At 47.4% G+C, this 17,478-nt stretch overlaps 1 protein-coding gene across 5 annotated transcripts; it reads left to right on the top strand.

The window, feature by feature from the left end:
* The first annotated feature begins 2,095 nt into the window (after positions 1 to 2,095).
* pcbp3 (poly(rC) binding protein 3) lies at positions 2,096 to 16,707 on the top strand. Of its 5 annotated transcripts, none has more exons than XM_088383256.1 (17): positions 2,096 to 2,344; positions 2,435 to 2,484; positions 8,501 to 8,556; positions 8,649 to 8,707; positions 8,972 to 9,079; positions 9,156 to 9,290; positions 10,448 to 10,471; positions 10,534 to 10,566; positions 10,800 to 10,916; positions 10,976 to 11,107; positions 11,613 to 11,741; positions 11,885 to 11,959; positions 12,130 to 12,171; positions 12,936 to 13,011; positions 13,715 to 13,767; positions 13,900 to 14,069; positions 14,932 to 16,707. In XM_088383256.1, exons 6-17 carry the CDS (start codon positions 9,216 to 9,218, stop codon positions 14,966 to 14,968), a joined length of 963 nt encoding a protein of 320 aa, XP_088239382.1. In that variant the 5' UTR covers positions 2,096 to 2,344; positions 2,435 to 2,484; positions 8,501 to 8,556; positions 8,649 to 8,707; positions 8,972 to 9,079; positions 9,156 to 9,215; the 3' UTR covers positions 14,969 to 16,707. The 5 variants fall into 5 exon arrangements, with proteins under 5 accessions (XP_088239382.1, XP_088239380.1, XP_088239381.1 ...); XM_088383254.1 differs by having other exon boundaries at positions 14,409 to 16,707; XM_088383255.1 differs by having other exon boundaries at positions 12,933 to 13,011.
* The last annotated feature ends 771 nt before the right edge of the window (positions 16,708 to 17,478 follow it).

Below are 17,478 nucleotides of genomic sequence, written 5' to 3'. Positions count from 1 at the left end.
TTTCCATTTCCTTCGACGTGTCAGTCAAACACGTCGGGCGGCCCGATGAAGGCCCCATAGCTTAACCGAGCGAATTGGGTTGTCACAGCGGCATCACAGCTTGTGTCCAATTCCTTATTGCTTTTTTGCTTAAGTACAAGTCGCGTATTATCCTTTGACATCATCTTAACCGGTTGAGGAGAGCGAGCGAGGGAGCGGGCCCGGAGGCTGCCGTGTAATCGCCCACATCTGGCTTCGGTCGGAAGCGTTAGCATGCCGGCAGCCCGGGGGAAAGCTATATTTAGCGGCTCCTAAGTAATAACTAAGTAGAGAAAGAGAGATGAAGAAAGAGGAAAAAAAAGCCATCCTGCAACAAGCACAATAGCGTAAGGTGACAGGCAGATTTTGGGGGAGTTAATTACAATAGCGGAGGACGTCCAAAGAGCCGGTTGTCAGCGCTACGCTTTGCCATTCAATGTCGCAAGACCAACCGAAAAAGACAAAACCTTCCTCGACCCGACGTTAAGTTGGATTCACCTCAAAAACAAACATAGAGAAATAGAAATGAAAAGCAAGTTTCAGTCAGTAACAGCGCCCCTTGGTTGTTGTTCCGCAGAGGATAAAGAATCCTTGCGTCTCGTTACATTGTGTCCATGCATCACGTTTGTCCACGCCGACTTTTCGGCAGACAGCGGGTAGCACTCTCACACTCGTGAGTGATCTGGCATTTAAGCCTGTTTTTTTTTTTCCCCCTCTCTCCTGTCTTTAAATATTTGATGAGCAGAGTGTTATGAGGAGCCATGTGATGAGAGGCTACATCATACCGTTGTTTTCGCTCGCAATATTGAAATTGCTCAAGGAATGAATGTTCTTTCTATTTTACTTGTTTCAAAATGTAAAAAATACAAATGAGGTGAGAAAAAGAATGTATAGGATACACCGTATGGTCGATCTGGTTTTTATTTTTGTTTTTTTTTTATTTGATAAGATATTTATTATTCCATTAAGCTTGCTATTAAGACCTGTTTTTGCTGAAATGAAGCGATTTTGACATTCTTCAGAAGTCGTTCACCATTGAGATGGCTTTTAACATACAAATCAGATAGAATCTCTGAATTTATGGGCGGAATCGTAGCTGAGACAGAAAGAAACAAAGCCCAAACATTTATTTTCCTGAGGCAGCTTTTGTGCAACATGCAGGCCTTGCGAATCCTCTGCCCAGCGTCGATGAAGCTAAATGTCGGCGGTGGACACAAGCGGCGAAGGCGGTAGCCGCTCGCTCCTTCACCTTCCACGGCTCACTGCTCATCAGTGCAGCCGGCAGCATATTGAATGTGACGTCTCCTTCCATCTTGGGATGAATTTTTGATGACTCTCGCTCTTGCGCTTACACGCAGATGGGCCTCGGAGCGGCCCGGCCCGGCCCAGCCCAGCCTGGCCCAGCCCGACCCGGCCCGGGGCTCTCAAACCACTAAAGCTGCGACCCACTAAGCAAATGATCAGGGCTAAATAGTGAGCAATCCGACTTTTGGAATGTTTATCTCTATTTGGGTGACACCTGGCCGAGTGCTGGTCTTTGCTCAGCAATCTTCCGAGAGATGAGACGAAGAATATCGTCAAGCCGCACTGCATGAAACTGCTTCCATTGCTCTTGACAACAAGCTATTATTGACTACTAATGAGTCTGGAAGCTTTCCAGCTTTCTTTCTTCTTTCCATCTCCAGCTGTTGTCATCCGAGCTGTTTTCGTGGCTGCCAACCAATCAGCTCCCTCTGGCCACTCGTGCCTTGTTCAGGTGTGCCTCATTGTCTTGTCAATGTGTTTGGATTGAGTTCCTTGCTTTTGCTCCCTATTTGTCAAAAATCACTTTTTTTCTTTTGCAAACAAGATAGTATCTGCTTCACCATCCGCCGACGTGACCTGTTCTGGAGCGCATCCCTCTCGCCAAGTGGATCAGAGCGAGCTCGGCGGCGGCTCCGCCGGCTCCCATTGGCTACCGGGGGATACCTCTCTGCCCGCTCCCATTGGCTGCCCGGAGGTGAGTGGGAGGGGAGCTCGCCCCATCCTCCCCCTGTGGCAGCATGTGTAAATGTAAAGAATCTTTTTCTGTGCCTGTGATGTGAACCACTCTGAGGGTGCAGATAAAGAGCGAGCCAGCCAGCCAGCCAGCAAAAGAAAAGAGAAGCAAGCGCCACTTCTTCACCCCCTTCCATCTCCCCGCTCCTTGTCACTCCATCCTTCTTCCTTCCCCTCTGTGGGATCCGCTTCCAGGCAGCCCCCTCATCCCCCCCATCCTGCCTCTCCTACCACCCAGGACCCTTGGACTCTCCTCACTTCTGTCCCACAAAGTGACACTTTGGACAAGGTAAGAGCCCAATCTTTCTTCCTCCGTCGCTTTTTGAATTGAGTTTCTGTGTGTTGTGGCCTCCGCTTGGTTCCTCGCTACGTTCTCAAGTTGCTCCTCCAACACCGGCGTTTCCTTCCAAAACGGGGACTCGGTCACAGGTGATTACAATCCTATCTCTACTTTGCAATCTGCTCGCCTGCGGGCACATCCTAGCAGGTGAACAAAGACAACACGCCGTGTTTTTGTTCCACAAGAAAAGGCACCTGTAATTGATTTGTTCTGCTTGCGAGGTAGTTGCTGAAGGCTATTTATAGATGCTGACAGGCCACCCCCCCCACACTCACACCGCCTCACCCCCCCCAACCACAGGTCACTTCCTCCTCAAATGCCGGACTCGGGAGACGTGAGCGTCCAGCCAGAAGGCGTGACGTTGCAGCCAGTGTCTCCTGACTTGACAAGACATTGACCCGCTTGATTGAATCACGGGAAGGGAACTCAGCACGGCCCATAAAGCATTCCTGGCAATAGCCGGGAGGAGGGGGGGGGGGGCTGCTTAGTCCTCCATCCGCACATCCTGTAATTTACCAGGAAATGTGGAGTGCGTGTCTGTGAAATAGATTGTGCTAAAGTGGTTGAGACGTCAATACGCTCTGCCTGCGCAGTTTGAACGCCATTGTAGCCAATTATGGGGCCTCACCACACGTCAATGACTTGGGGAAAAGTAGAAATGCTGAATCAACCCAATTTCATAACAAACACAAAATATCCTTTGAGAGTATTTCCGTCATGCGATAGCAGCAGCATGATTAATGTCTCATTCCAACAACGGTTCGTCCCAGTTCTGAGGTTGGGCTTTCCTATATTCGCTCTTCCCGACACAAAGGTTTGCCAAAAAGTTACTTTTTCAGTTGATACATTGGCGCTCTCCAAATCCAGCGTCTTGCACCTGTGCGTCTTGCACGTCCAGCCAGTTTTACACGGGTGCCTCCATTTGCGTGACCAATGTGAGCAGATGAGCAGTGATGGCGGAAGGAACTGACTGGAACAAAATGAATGAAAAACGATGGCATACACACAACCCGCGTTCTATTGTGGGGCTGCTTTGTGAGCCGGCACCCAATGTCGAGATGACGGCGGCCGAGGTGTTCGCAAATCGTGCGGCCCGTTGACCCCTGTGCCGGCTCTATTTTTAGACTCGCTAATACACACTGGCGCCGGTCAAGCGACAAGTAAATGTTATTGCCGCTTCCAGGGCAAGTGCGCCGACCGCCGTTAAGTTCTGAAGCATGGCGTCGGCCAGCGCACACTGGATCGACCGCACGGGCAGTCCAGCATCCGCTTGGTTCATCAATTAGTCATGCGGCCTCTTCATCGCTGTGCGAGGATCATGTAAACATCGACATGTTTGGGCCTTGATTAGTACCAGCTAAGACATTTGGACGGGCTACTTTATAAAATAATAAATACATCTCAATGTTGAGATTCCAAATTGAGTCTGTAAAAGTCACCAGCTCGGGACTAGCCCGAAACCTGAAGGTGGAAACCCGCAAGAGCAGCCATATTGTTACTGGTGCAAGTCGTTCCTCCGAGTCTCTCCAAAAAAAAATCAAAACTGACGATTTGCGTCACCCAACTGAGAATGATGTGTGTGTGTGTGTTTGAGCTGCTTGTCAGATGATGTCAGAAAAAAGTCAAAGCTATTGGAAATCTCAGCTCTTGGCACACGTCGCTGCCTCTCAGCGTTTTCGCTTGATTAAAAAGCTCCCGGGAGTTTGTAAGCGCGCGGTAGGCGAGCCTTCGCTCACTTGCTAGCACGCACGCGCCTGCCAGCTTAGCACGGCGATTATTCAAGCCTCTTAGGCTAAGCCACGGCACCGGAGTGACGAGCGTCATCTCCCCTTCCTCGCACGAGGCAAACCTGTTGTCTGGGAAAGCGGAGACGGCCGGGATCAGTGACACGGTCCGATGCGCACGCCGGACGCTTTATTTAGACGCGTAATCCAGCCGGCCCGCCGTTCAACATCTTTGATGGACTCAGAGAGCGGCGTGGTCTCACCCAAAACTGTCCTCGAGAGTGGAGCAAACCAAATCCATGACAAGGGAAACCTTTTTTTTTCTTCCATGGTTTTGGTTCCCTTTCGAGAGAAAAGCCCGAAAGGCCGAGTTTTCTCTCCCAACACACTTTGTTCCATCTAGTGCCGGGGTGTCAAACTCGGTTTTATCGTCATAGTTATAGCCATCGTTTTCTTTGGAGGGCCATCGTTACTGTCAACCCAAATAAATGTATGAACGTCTCATATTATAAACAGTGAAGACAATTTGTAATTTTAGTATTGGCACATGAAGTCGATGTCTTTGCAGGCCACATAAAATGATTTCATGGGCCGTAGCTAGCCCCCGGGCCTTGAGTTTGACACCAATGATCCAGTGGAAGGCAAGTTCATCCAGTAGTGTCTGTCGCAAACAAAGAAATTGTCATTGTAGTGAATGACATTTTCTTTATCTATATTTGTATTAGTTTGCCAGAGCACAGCTAAAAATGTTTTATTTACTTTTAACCTTGGTGGTCTTCGGGAAACATTGCAGCAGCTCGAGCGGCGCAAGCTGTCGCTTTGTGTCGGCTCAGCACGCCGGCCGGGTCGCGGGAGTCGACCGCCGAGCGGCGCCTGACCAACAGATTGGCCCCAGCGGGCGACGGAGAAGCAAAGCAACAAAGAGCCCAGGCAGAGGCCGAAGCTCACGCCATTGCTTTAACATTACATTTCTTGATCTGCTTTGATTTTTCTATTCAGCAGAAAGAGCTCAATAATTCATTTCCGTGCGTTTGAATGGCGCCGCCGCAACGTTTAAAATGGAAGAAAAGATTCAGCTCGGAGGCGCCGCCACTAAACAGTAAATAATCCAAAGGGAGAAACGTTAACCTTTAACATGTGATGCGCTCACGTGCACACGTCAGGGTTGTAAACAATCGCGGCATAAAAACGGAATTGACCTTGGACAATAAAACGGAATAACTCGGCTAGATGATAGTATGATTCTTTTTTTTTTTTTTTAATGCCAGCCAAAGACATGAATAAGTGAAACGGGTGCGTTTAGGAATCTATATTTAGGCTCTTGTATGTTTGGCTCCCAATCAGGTTGCCCAGTCAGCAAGATTGCACGAGAGCTTAAGGAGAGCTTCCAATCTGCCTCGTTCATTCATCATTGAAAATTGCTCTGGGGTGCTCGAGGAATGCTTCAATTCACCCGAGATCCCGCTGGAAAATTGAAGGTCAACTTGTGGCAGCATTTTCTGCGTTCAGTTGTTCTTGTGGGAAGGAGAAGTACATTGTGCCACCAGTCGCTGGTTCCGCATGATTAATTGACGAGGTTGAAAGTGTGTCAGAGCAGCTGGTGAGGTGAGGTGCGATCTTGCGCCAGGATGCAGCTTGCTTGCTTTCCTCCGCCGACTCTGGAATGTTTCCAGAGGCGGGCAATTCCTTAAGCGAGCCGGCCGGCCGGCCGGATGAGTTGCAGCTTTTCCAGCGTACTTGGCCCGAGTCAAACGGGACGACCGCGCAACCCGAGTACGTTCTTCAAATGTATAATGGCTTTTACAATCTGAAAGAAGTGCTCCAACGTGACAAAAGGCAACATTTGCATGTTGGAGGTTGTTGGTGGTTCCCCCGTCTTGGGGATTAAGAGCTTTTAAGACTCCGACTTCAAAGCCGAGGCGTCTCTTTACTGAAGGTGTGAGGATGTCAAACGCTGCTTAGTCGGACTGGATATTAGCTTTCCCCTGACGCGCGCGCGCACACACACTGAAAGCCATAATAATGACTTTGTGCAATTCTGAAACCTAACCCGGGAAGCTTCGTAGGCGTTAAAAACATCCTGTCCTCTTTTTGCTTCAAGGGAGAACATTTGTCATTTGTTTCTCTGCAAATCTGTTGACTTCCACAAAGATCAAGCATTAAAGTCAACTTCCCATACCTGCCGGAACTTGGGCTGTTTTGCGGGGGCGGTCTTGTCTCATTTTCCTTTTTCAACAAGCCCCGCCTTGGATGTCTGCCAATAAACGGAAGTTAGTCTGCTCCTAGTTAGCCTGCGCGCAATTGCATGTGGAAATTAGTTTGGACAATCTCCGTTTATTGCGTTTCATTTATGGGCAGTCTTGTTATCGCACACGCGCAGCGGAAGCCCCGCCCCCACCCACGCTTGAGCGCTTGCCAGGAGCTGTGATGAGGCGGCAGAACGAGCCGGCCTCTCCGACATAAACATGTCCGGCGTGGAGATATATGACGGGCAATTCCATCGCCGCTTGAAGCCCGGCCAATTGCTAAACGGAGGCGCAATCCCCGCAAGGGCAACCGTGGCAAGGGGTCGCTCGCATAAGGGATGTCAATGTTAAATGGAGGATTATGGAAATATGGCCATCAATTAGCGGGCCTTTGTGTGACGCCATGTCAAAGTCAGTGTCCTTTGATAGCCTTTGCAGTTTTGCCCGCTCAGAACAGTGGGGCCCGATCCGGAAGAATTTTGAAAGGCCACCGATATTTATATTTATTATAAATAAATGAATACGCAAAAGAAATCCCTCCAAGGCTGCAGCGGGGAAAGCACACGAAATGCAGCATGACGAATGGCTCATCATCGGCGACAAGGCCCGCCCAGCCATCTTGCGCACAATCGACCACTTTGCTGACTTCAAAGCAGAGTCTTAGGCCGCCGGTTCCGATTGGAGCAAGCGCTCCGGCTCCGGCTCCACGGCTCCGGCTAAGCTCTCCCGCCTTTATGTTGGGAAAATGACCGCGACGTGGCCCCTTTTGGAAGCGCGTTTGTCCACCTAAGCGTTTCTTCTGCTTGCTCGGAGCATTCGCTTTGCACGTCTGCGCGTGTTTGCTTGGCCATGACGTGTCTTTGCGGCATATTCTGCACCGAGTAAATCCATCTTTTTTTTGCTAGAGACACTAATCCCACATTTATTATTTAGGGTTCTCTATGTGTGTGTGTGTGTGCGTGTGTTCAGCTGAACTTTGACAAATCAAGCCTTTGCGGACTTGCGGGTGGAAATGATCAAACTGGGTCCGTTCATCGGTTCGTGTGCACGCCGCTCAATAATGGATTATTATATGATCTATAATAATGGAAAGGAGGGACGGCCGAATGTTGTTTTCACTACCATGCGTGTGTTCCATTTGGGGGTGTGAAGTGCTTCAGCTGACAAAATGTGTGCTGAAGATGCTGTCGGGATATTTAATGAGAGCTTAAGAGCCACGCTGAGGAGATGGCGCATTAGCCTTTTTCATCATTAAATATTAAAAGTGTCATGGGAGCGCGGCAGGCGGTCGGGTGGGCGGGAGGGCGGGGGCCTTTCCATTGACGTGATAATCGACTTTTTACCCAGAGGGACCTCGGTGCCGCCAACCACTCCTTTGCCCCTGCACGAAAGCTGTGGAGAAATCAGATTGCTGCTTCTGAGGATTATCTTAATGTGTATAAGTGTGGAGGGGGGGCAAAGATTACGCACATTATTCCCTTCCTGGCTTCTTCTTTTAGAGGAAAAGGTCACAGCGGACCGTGAAACTCCAAAGTGTACTTAACCAGGCGAGAGGCACTTCAAAACTTACATAACACTCCTATTATGCTGCGGGTCAAATTGACCCATTAAATAAATACATACATACATACAATGAGCACAAAGATGTATTCACAAAGTCCTGTATGGCGTACATGCTGGGCAGGTGGGGTCATTTTGACCTTGAGGCCATTTTGATTTTTTAAAAAAAACACAGAAATATATTAAGTCTTCAAACAAAGTCAAATGAAACAACACACGCGCAAGCAAACAGATATATTTACCATCATGACACGAAAGGCTGTCAGGATCACAGTTACAAAAATAAAGTAGAGATAGCAAGTGTTCGAATATTCGTCATTTTATTTTTTTTTGCTGGCATTCTTGTAGAAGGAATGCACTCGTTGCTAAATTGTAGATTTTCTGTCGCAAAATACGATGTAAATATTGTCAAGATTACGTCATTGAGAAAAGGGTAATGGTGCATTTGTGGTGTGAGGCCAAAAGAGGGTAGCAACATCCTGCTGCAAAATCGTTCCACGTGTACCTAAAAGCGGCCGGCAGATAGCGCTACAAAGCAGCATCATTTGAACCCATATGCTCGGTTTCATTCACAGAATCGCCTCCCCTCACTAGTGGTCCCCGGGGGTCTTGTCGTCTGCAAGCTCACAATGTAAGAAGTAATAACAATGAAACCGTGACTATAATATGAACAACATTTTTTTTCATGCATTCATCTTTTTATTTGTGCCCTCTCATTCTCAGATAACTCCTGTTCTGTTCAACTAATTGGATTGTTTTGCACCGGAAAAGCACACCAGAGAGTAAGTACATGGTGATGATGGTCGTTAAGAGGGCCTGAGCTGAGACGCACCGAGCCCTGGCCCACCGTAGTGCAGAATATGACCAAGAAGATGCCAAAGGCACACCCAAAAGTCAATTTGTGCATGCCAGAATGAGCGCTGTTGTTACCTCTGACAGCGGTGATGTCATCAAGCCAGGACCACTTGCACAAATGTGCGGGTGGATTGGCTGTCCAGGATTTGCAACGAGGACGAAATGTCCATCACGTTTGTTTCGATGTTCAGATGTCAGCATGAGCTGGTAATTGACTGGAAGAGAGGAAGGCAGACGGCTGCTGGAGCAAACTCTGCTGTCCTTTATGACCTCACAAAAGTTCAGCCGCAGAAGCTCTGGTGAGTGGCGCCACCGCCGCTGCCGCTTTGATGTGGACGACCTTCAATATTTCTCTCCCTGCGTGATGATCGTCAGGTGCCTAGCTGGCCGCCATCCCATCATATTCCAGGTATCGTCACCCGGCGTCCTGCCGCCATGGAGTCGGCCCAAGTCCAGTCGGAAGGCGGCCTCAACGTCACCCTCACCATCCGGCTCCTCATGCACGGAAAAGTAAGCAGACGGCCAATGTCTCAAACCATGTGACCGTTGGAGAACAAATACTCCAAGACAAAGTTGGTTTCTTTTTTGAGATCAGACAGTACTTGGACTTGTGATAGCTTACCGCATGCAAATGATCTGCTCAATATGCAGCCTCCGCAGCGACACGGACACAAAGCAACAGGTAGCCTCACTGGGAGGTCAAAGGTCGTTGACAAGGGGAAACTTCCTTGTTGATGCAACAGCGTCACTTGTTTGGAGTGTCCTTCTTTTTATTGAATCGGGCCAGCAGCCACACTACATTCCCTTAACAGTGGTCCGATCAAAATGATGGATGAGCAAAAAATTCAAAAGCAGGAGTTTGCTTAGGGGTGACTCCTCCGTCCCAGAAATATGAAACCGGTGAAATCCACTTAGGACGTTAGTCGTTCATCTTCTGAATCATTCCCGCTGACAAACCCAAATCGTTCATGGAGTACGTCTGCCTCCTTAGCTTTCCGCCGCCTTGCAAAATTCTCGTCCAAGAATTGAAGGCCTTCCGGTGTGAATGTGATCTGCTCTGTATTCCGCCGTGCTCGAGATCCATCCATCTCTCCATCAAGCCGCCCTCCTCCTATCTATCCGTTTACGGCCAAGGTCACGGCTCTCCGGAGCCCGTCCCGGCAGATCAGCAGTCAATCACACACTAGCAGACAAATATAAATACTCGCATTCTCACCTCCAGGCAAGTCGGCGTCGCCGCTTTGAAGCAGCTGAGGCAACCCGGCGGAACTGAGCGAGTCCATTTGGTTGCCGGAGAGCCAGCGACTGGGGGGAAAAGGAAGCCCCAATCGCAATTAAGGAGGCTTGCTTGTTCCATAGCAAAGCTTTTTTGTCTTTTTTAGCATGCTGTCAACACACAGTGAGTTTGTGTGGTTGGACAGGAACAGCAATTGAATCAAAAACTGATTACAACTTTAGTAAGCCTGGAAAAAAAGGCACAAAGGGGAGTCAAGGAGAAATATTGGTTACAAAAAGCCCTGTGGTTGTGTTTTGAATATTCATAGCTACTCGGGGAGCTTTCACCACTGCCATTGTATGCAAAGGGAGGATGAACCTCAGCGGGGGGGAAAACAAAAAATCCCTTTGTGGTCAATTGTACTGACACGTCTCCTTTGTGTGTATTGCAGGAAGTGGGCAGCATCATTGGAAAGGTAGGCTCACCTCCGTCCGTCCTCCGGCACATATCCTAAAGCTGCTCTCTTATCTCATCCAGAAAGGGGAAACGGTGAAAAAAATGCGCGAAGAGGTGAGTGTGCTCATTCGTAACATTTACGACTGCGCATTAGTGGCAGTCAACTGAATTGGTGTCGTTTGCATCTTTTTGTCATCCATTACGATTATATCAATTGTTCCTTTCCTGTCTAAATGCACATTTGGGCTGGAATAGATTCACAGCGTTTCTGTTTTGAATGGGGAAAAGAAAATTGAAGTTAAAAGCGTGGAAGTTGTGGCGTGATGTTTTTCTTTTTGACTTTGCAGAGCGGCGCACGAATTAACATCTCGGAAGGCAACTGCCCAGAGAGGATCGTCACCATCACGGGACCGACGGACACCATCTTCAAGGCCTTTGCCATGATTGCCTATAAATTTGAGGAGGTGAGCGCGAGCGGGAAGCCGTGGTGACGTCATTGGTGGACAACGTGTTTTGATGGCAGGACATCATCAACTCCATGAGCAACAGCCCGGCCATCAGCAAGCCGCCGGTCACCTTGAGGCTGGTGGTGCCGGCCAGCCAGTGCGGCTCTCTCATCGGCAAAGGAGGCTCCAAAATCAAAGAAATGCGAGAGGTAGGATCAAAGTTGGACGAGTTCATCTGGCAGCCTAGATGAAATACGTTGACGTCTATATGTGTCAATGCTAGAGTTCAAACATGAATAGGTCCAAATAGGAAAGTAGCAGTACAGTTTTGTTGATGTGATACGTCTCGACCAAGAGACGAGCTTGGCATGTCTGGGAGGGGATAATCTTGTCAGATGGGTTTCTGTTTTCTCTGTTATGGTTGAACCTTTTCTCACAGAACAAAATGATCGGGGGCAACAAAAGAAAGAGAGGAAAACAAAATGACATGAGCCAAATTTATTGTTGGTGCACATTGAGGAGAGATTTCCCTCCCTCAGGCTGAACCTCGGGGCGCATCCTTATTGCAGCCCAAGTCGTAGCAATAAAATAGTATTTTCAGGCATTACAAGTAGCAAAAGAAAAAAATCCCCAGACAGCGCTAAGGCAATCCAGCTAAAGCCTCAATTAGATGGAGTCAATTGCTGCTCTGAAAAGGCCGCGTGGCTTCTCTAGTCCACAGGGGCGCAGGTTCAGGTGGCCGGAGACATGCTGCCCAACTCCACCGAGCGGGCCGTGACAATCTCCGGGACCCCCGAAGCCATCATCCAGTGTGTCAAACAGATTTGTGTCGTCATGCTGGAGGTACAAACATCGATAACACGTTCAATTTCACTTTCAATTGGATCTGCAATGTCTGCTTCAAACCAATAAGATGCCAGAAACTTTTTGGGGGGATTTCCAGGTTTGATGTCTAATGCTTGTTTCTGTTTCTGGCTCTCTCCTAGTCGCCGCCCAAAGGGGCCACGATTCCTTATCGCCCGAAGCCCGCTTCCACCCCTGTCATTTTTTCCGGGGGCCAGGTAAGAGTCCCGGCCTCCGCTATGGATGGCTTTCTACCGAGTCCAGAAGGCCCTTTTATTTTTAGATGCAGACACAAAAACGCAAACAGACTCCAAGGCACAATCCAGACATGAGAGAAGATCTCCATCTTCCTATATTGACAACGCCTGTCTTGTGTCTTCCCCCGCAGGCCTACACAATTCAGGGACAATATGCCATTCCACATCCAGATGTGAGTTTTCTTCTCTTCTCACCGTAACGTCATGAAATCAAGAGTGAGGAGGCGGGAATCTAAACGTGCCAGCCCACCTCCGGCAATCTTTAAAGACAGTACAAGATAAAAAAAGCGCGGTCCATGTATTAAAAAGTGCAAGTCGCTTAATTTCCAGCCGGCCGGCGAGCCGAGTAATAATCCGCCTTCATCCGTCCTTGTCGCGAGAGCATCTGAAGAGTCAGCTGCTGTCAGATTGACTAATTTCAAGTTGGGCAGTGATGGATGCGCTCGCGGGTAACCATCGCTCAAGAGCCGACTTGACATCCTCTTAAAAGTCTGTTTGAGCTGGGACTACTCCAAAAAAAAAAAAAAAAAAGGGTTTTGGTCATTTACGACGAGTGCAGTCATAAAAAGAAAGTAAAAAAAATAATAAAGTAAAAAAAAAAAGGGTTTTAGTCATTTGTGATAAATGCAGTAAAAAAATAAAAAAGGAAAACAAATAAATAAAGGGTTTTGGTCATTTGCGACGAGTCCAGTCATTTATAAAAAAAAGTGTAAAAAAGAAAAGAAAAAAGGGGTTTTGGTCATTTGCGATGAGCGCAGTAATCAAAGTCAAATTGTCCGACAGCAACTTCCTCCTTCCTCTCTCCTTCTCATGTCCCTCCCCCCCTCCACCTTCTTGGTTGCGTGGCCACCTCTCCTCACCGTGTGGACTTTGCCTACATTGTGTTGGTGTGAAGAGTAACCTGTTAGTTGTCCTTTCCCTCCTAACCCTTCAGCAGCTGACCAAGCTCCACCAGCTGGCTATGCAGCAAACCCCCTTTACCCCCCTCGGACAGACCACCCCCGCTTTCCCCGGTACGTACCCACAAGACCCCCCCTCCACCCCCCGTAGACGTGCCTGTCCTTCTCTGTCCTCTTCCATTCTTTCCCTTCTCTCCCCTCCCACCTTGTGGCTTTTTCTTTTCCGTTCAGCCTGACCTGCTCGCTGCGCTTCCTGTTTTTTTCTTTTTTTTTCCTTGAGAAAGCCATTAGGCCTGTGACAGGCAACATGGCCGCTTAATGCAATCATGTGGTAATTATTGTTTGGTAAAGGCCATGCAGCTGTCCTTGAAAACACTTTGCGTGATTTCATTTGCCTTACATGACGACGCTCTAATGGCATAGCGGCTCACTTAGGGTTGCTTCCAAACTGAAGCGTAATGCGGGAAGTGCTAAACGCTCGGTGCCACGTAATGGGATTGCCAAAAAGTGGCTCTTTGGTTCGCTCAGATTTCTTCTCTGACCTCGATGATATGAAAATGCAATGTGATCGTTTCAATTGAAGCTTCAGTAACGCGTCACAATCGTGTTGGGCTCAGCTGCGTGCTCCTGCATTTGTTTTGTTTTTTGCCCCAACATTTCCAACAGTTCTCAGGTGTGGTCAGAAAAACTTCAACTTCAAAAACGCAGCGTGACTTGCGTTATTTTGTGCCAAAATAATGCCTCAAAAATCACAAGAAGAACTTTCAGCTTTCAACCATTCCTTTTTTGTTTCTTGTGCTTTGTTTGACCAATTAAGGTTTGGAAGCGAGTCCACCGGCCAGCACCCATGAGCTCACCATTCCTAATGACGTGAGTAAGATTTCAAAAATCCCAGACGGGCCCTTATGGCATTTCTGTATTTCTTCAGCTAACCATGTCATTTTTAGGGGGGTCATCGTATGTATCTCTATTATGACCTGTGACAATTGATTTTTATTCCAGCTCATAGGCTGCATCATCGGACGTCAAGGCACCAAAATCAACGAAATCCGCCAAATGTCGGGAGCTCAGATCAAAATCGCCAACGCCATCGAAGGCTCGACCGAGCGGCAGATCACCATCACCGGGACGCCCGCCAACATCAGTCTGGCTCAGTATCTCATCAATGCCAGGTTTGTGGGACATATTTATTAGTCTGCTGCAAAATTCTCAATACTATGATGAAGAGAAAAAAAAGAGTTTTTCCCTCAAAACATATTGAATAATTGTTTACTCGGTTCACGGCTGCCCTGAAAAAATATGCCTACGTACGACAATGGCAACAACAGCCTCGACACAAACGCTTTTAATCAAAGTCACCTCAAAAGATTTATTTGTTCACCTTACCTGCCTGTGCTGCCTGCAAATCAACCAACACAAGCGTCACAAACAATACAAAGTCAAACTCATTCAACACAATTGCAATGAAAGTTATTATTATTATTATTATTTGCCCTAACTCCCAATGGCAGGTTCAGGGACGTGGCCGCCATGTGGAATGAGCCCTCGGCAATGACAACTTCTTGAAGTGGCTGGCGGGTTTTCAGACAATACTAAAGGAGCTCTCTTAGATTTATTGACTAAACTATTCTTGGTATATGTTTGAAAAATTCAAATGGGTGTTTGTTCCTTTTTGCTCATGTGCAATCTTTGAAGTTGTCGGCAATCTACTCATCAATTCTGTTTTATTCTTCCAATCCGGTTGAAGAGTGAAAACAAAGTGGACTTTTAAAGCAATAATATTCACGGGTCGATTTGACCCAGAGCATGGTACATCATAATCAAAACAATCCAAATGAACATTGTGTAGATGTGATGATCAAGTCCAAATGTGAGTGTGTGAATTTCATCAGTAGTAAAGCATTAGCAGCCTAATATAAGCCGAACGTTAACAACAAATCATCCTAATCCTCATGCGCGTAACAAGCAACTCTGTTATTTTCTTGTCACACTTTTTTTTGTTTTTGTTTTGTTTTTTGTTTTGTACTGTCCTAGGTTGACATCGGAAGTCACCGGAATGGCCACTCTCTAATTTGTAGCCATCTTCTCTCTGTGAGCCACCTTGAGATCATGCCCTTGATTTATCTATCCTCCATCGTCTCCATGTTGACGCTCAACTTTTGCTGTAAATCCACTTTGAGACGCTTCTGCAACCATTTTGCTTTGCTTTGCTTTACTTTTCGACTTCTTTCCTTGCTCTAAGATTGAGAGGTCTTTTTATGTGCAGCAACCCAAAAGAACTTTCTCGGCACTGTGGGAATTTTCGAAATGACAATTCCATGGGCACCTTGCCATGCACAAGTTGTGATTCTTCTGTTATCTTCTCTATGAATTGCTCCACCCCAAATGTTCAGTGTGACATACTGCATGTTTAGCCAGTCAAACGATGTACATTTTTGTTTGATATGTTTCGTAGTATAATTATTTATTCTCAATTTTTTACAATTGTAAACCTTATATGCCAACAAAAGCCATTTAACATTGCTAGAATTTGATCTAGTGTCAAAAGACAGAATTTGTGGGTGTTTGTATACATTTTCTTGATTTTTGTATTTGACAATCCGTTTGGAAGCAAAAATGAAATTGCAGCTGACGCAAGACTTCTATGCAAGACTCTGGCAAAGAAATTTCAGCATCTTCATCCCGATTGCGATATCCCATCCCGCGCTCACCCGACTCGCTTCCGAGCCCAAAAAGTACCAATCATGCCACTTGGACCACGCCACACAGTGGTGTAAATCCAGTCTCATTTCTACTCCAAGAAATCAAATAATGCCTGTCGCAATGATGTCACTGCAGCTTTGACTCAACTCATTTGTCGTATTGGCATTCCAATCCTGTAGGGGGGACCATATCGGTGGGAAACCTATCAATTCATCTGTTTTATGAAATAGTTTTGTAGCTCGTTTGTCGTATTGGCATTCCAATCCCGTATTGGTGGGAAAGTCATCAATATTTTTTTGTGGGCATTGTAGAGGCGACGCTCTAATCAGCACGACAAACAGACAAAAGGCATTTTTGATGGTCTTTGAGCGAAAGGTGAGATGGTCGCGGTGCTGAAGCATCACCTTGGCAACCCTTTTCCAGCCAACGCATTCAGGTCAAGATCTCCGGGGACTAGAATAGCACAGAGATACAATGGGCATCTTGCCTTCCCCCACTCCACTCCACTCCACTCCACTCCACTCCCAAATCGTAACCTTCCAATGTTTGCTAAAGATCACCATTGAAAGGTCGAGACAAGGTGCAAAATGCCGCACGTCGAGGCGGGGCATCCTGGTCAAGTGGGAGATGGTCTCGGGAAGAATTGCTCCCGGCACAGGACGTCATTTTCAAAGTCATTAGCTGTCATCGATGTCGTGATGGAACTGCATTGTTGGTTTTGCGCCAAACGTCCAGACGAAGCTTCGTTCCAGCTAAATGTGGGAAGACCAACAAGTCCAGCGCAAGAGCAAAGCAAAGCCAATAAAGTCGGAGCCATCATTTCATTTTGTGGACGAACCCTCCCCTCGACTCTCAGGGATCGGAAGAATCGCAACGGCGCTGTTGTGGTTGTCTTGAAGACTTTTCTCCTCACATCTGAGCAGGCTTCATCAGTTGGGGCTTGCTCAGTTTTGATTTTAAAGCTGACGTCTGTTCTCCTGAGACCCACCCGCTCTTGTGTTTTTCAAATCCCATACTTTGCAAAGATCTCCGTTGCCTTTGCTCATGTCTTCATGTTGTTCTTGTTTTGTAAAAAGAAAATAAAGTTGGAGTCGTCTTTGTCCCCCACCTGATTTTGCTCTCGTGTTCTTGTGAGGTGTGGCCGACCCAAAAATGATTGAGATCAGGTCGTGTTCTCATGACGGCACACAAACACGGTCCAACGTGCGCTCAAACGACACGTAATGCAAACAAATGGGGCTCATTAGGAAGACCTCGTGAGGACGTTGATCACGCCACAAATGTACAAGAAGAGCATCTTTCATTTCAAACGACAAGCCTCAGCAAGGGAGCCAAGAACTAATGGGCTGTATTTCATTTCCTGCTTTCCAGGGTCCATTGTTGATGTTGTCATGTTGTGTTTCTGCTCATGGTTGACCTCCTTGATTTTGGGGTTTCTCACCCCAAAATCAAGGAGGTCAACCACGAGCCGTCAAGCGCAAAGTGACTTTGCCCTTCCGTTGCAGCTTGAAACACGCCACCTTTTCTAGTTGCCTTATGGGAGTACTTTTGCCCTTCGCAGGCAATTTTGTTTTGATGGAACGGTAACGTTGCATCTAAAGCGAATCTATCACTGAACAATACAGCAAGTGGAGCACTTAGGGCTGGCGCCTGTCGCAAAACAAAGAAATACTCACAGCTCCTGGAATAATGGGAGCCGTGGCCTACTTTTGACACCCAAGGGAAGCGGTCAGTGAAAACTCATTTTCCTTAACCCAAATGACTATGCCTGCTTGGCCAAATGAAACATTACCTGCAGCTGCTGCGTTCCAAAAACCATACCGTCGGACTGCTGGCTTGTAGATGTGGCGGTGATGAACTGAACGATGGCAAACGACC

The sequence above is a fragment of the Syngnathus floridae genome, chromosome 8 (assembly GCF_059516105.1).
Source record: "Syngnathus floridae isolate MCC-2025c chromosome 8, RoL_Sflo_1.0, whole genome shotgun sequence".
Taxonomy (NCBI): Eukaryota; Metazoa; Chordata; class Actinopteri; order Syngnathiformes; family Syngnathidae; genus Syngnathus; species Syngnathus floridae.
This window is presented reverse-complemented; position numbering and strand designations above follow the sequence as displayed.

Bases quoted from the DNA above. Each gene is read 5' to 3' on its own strand.
- pcbp3 (XM_088383253.1), top strand. From the start codon at position 9,216: ATGGAGTCGGCCCAAGTCCAGTCGGAAGGCGGCCTCAACGTCACCCTC. The intron at 10,917-10,975 runs GTGAGCGCGAGC...TTTTGATGGCAG, and splicing joins TTGCCTATAAATTTGAGGAG to GACATCATCAACTCCATGAG. The intron at 13,012-13,714 runs GTACGTACCCAC...TGACCAATTAAG, and splicing joins GACCACCCCCGCTTTCCCCG to GTTTGGAAGCGAGTCCACCG.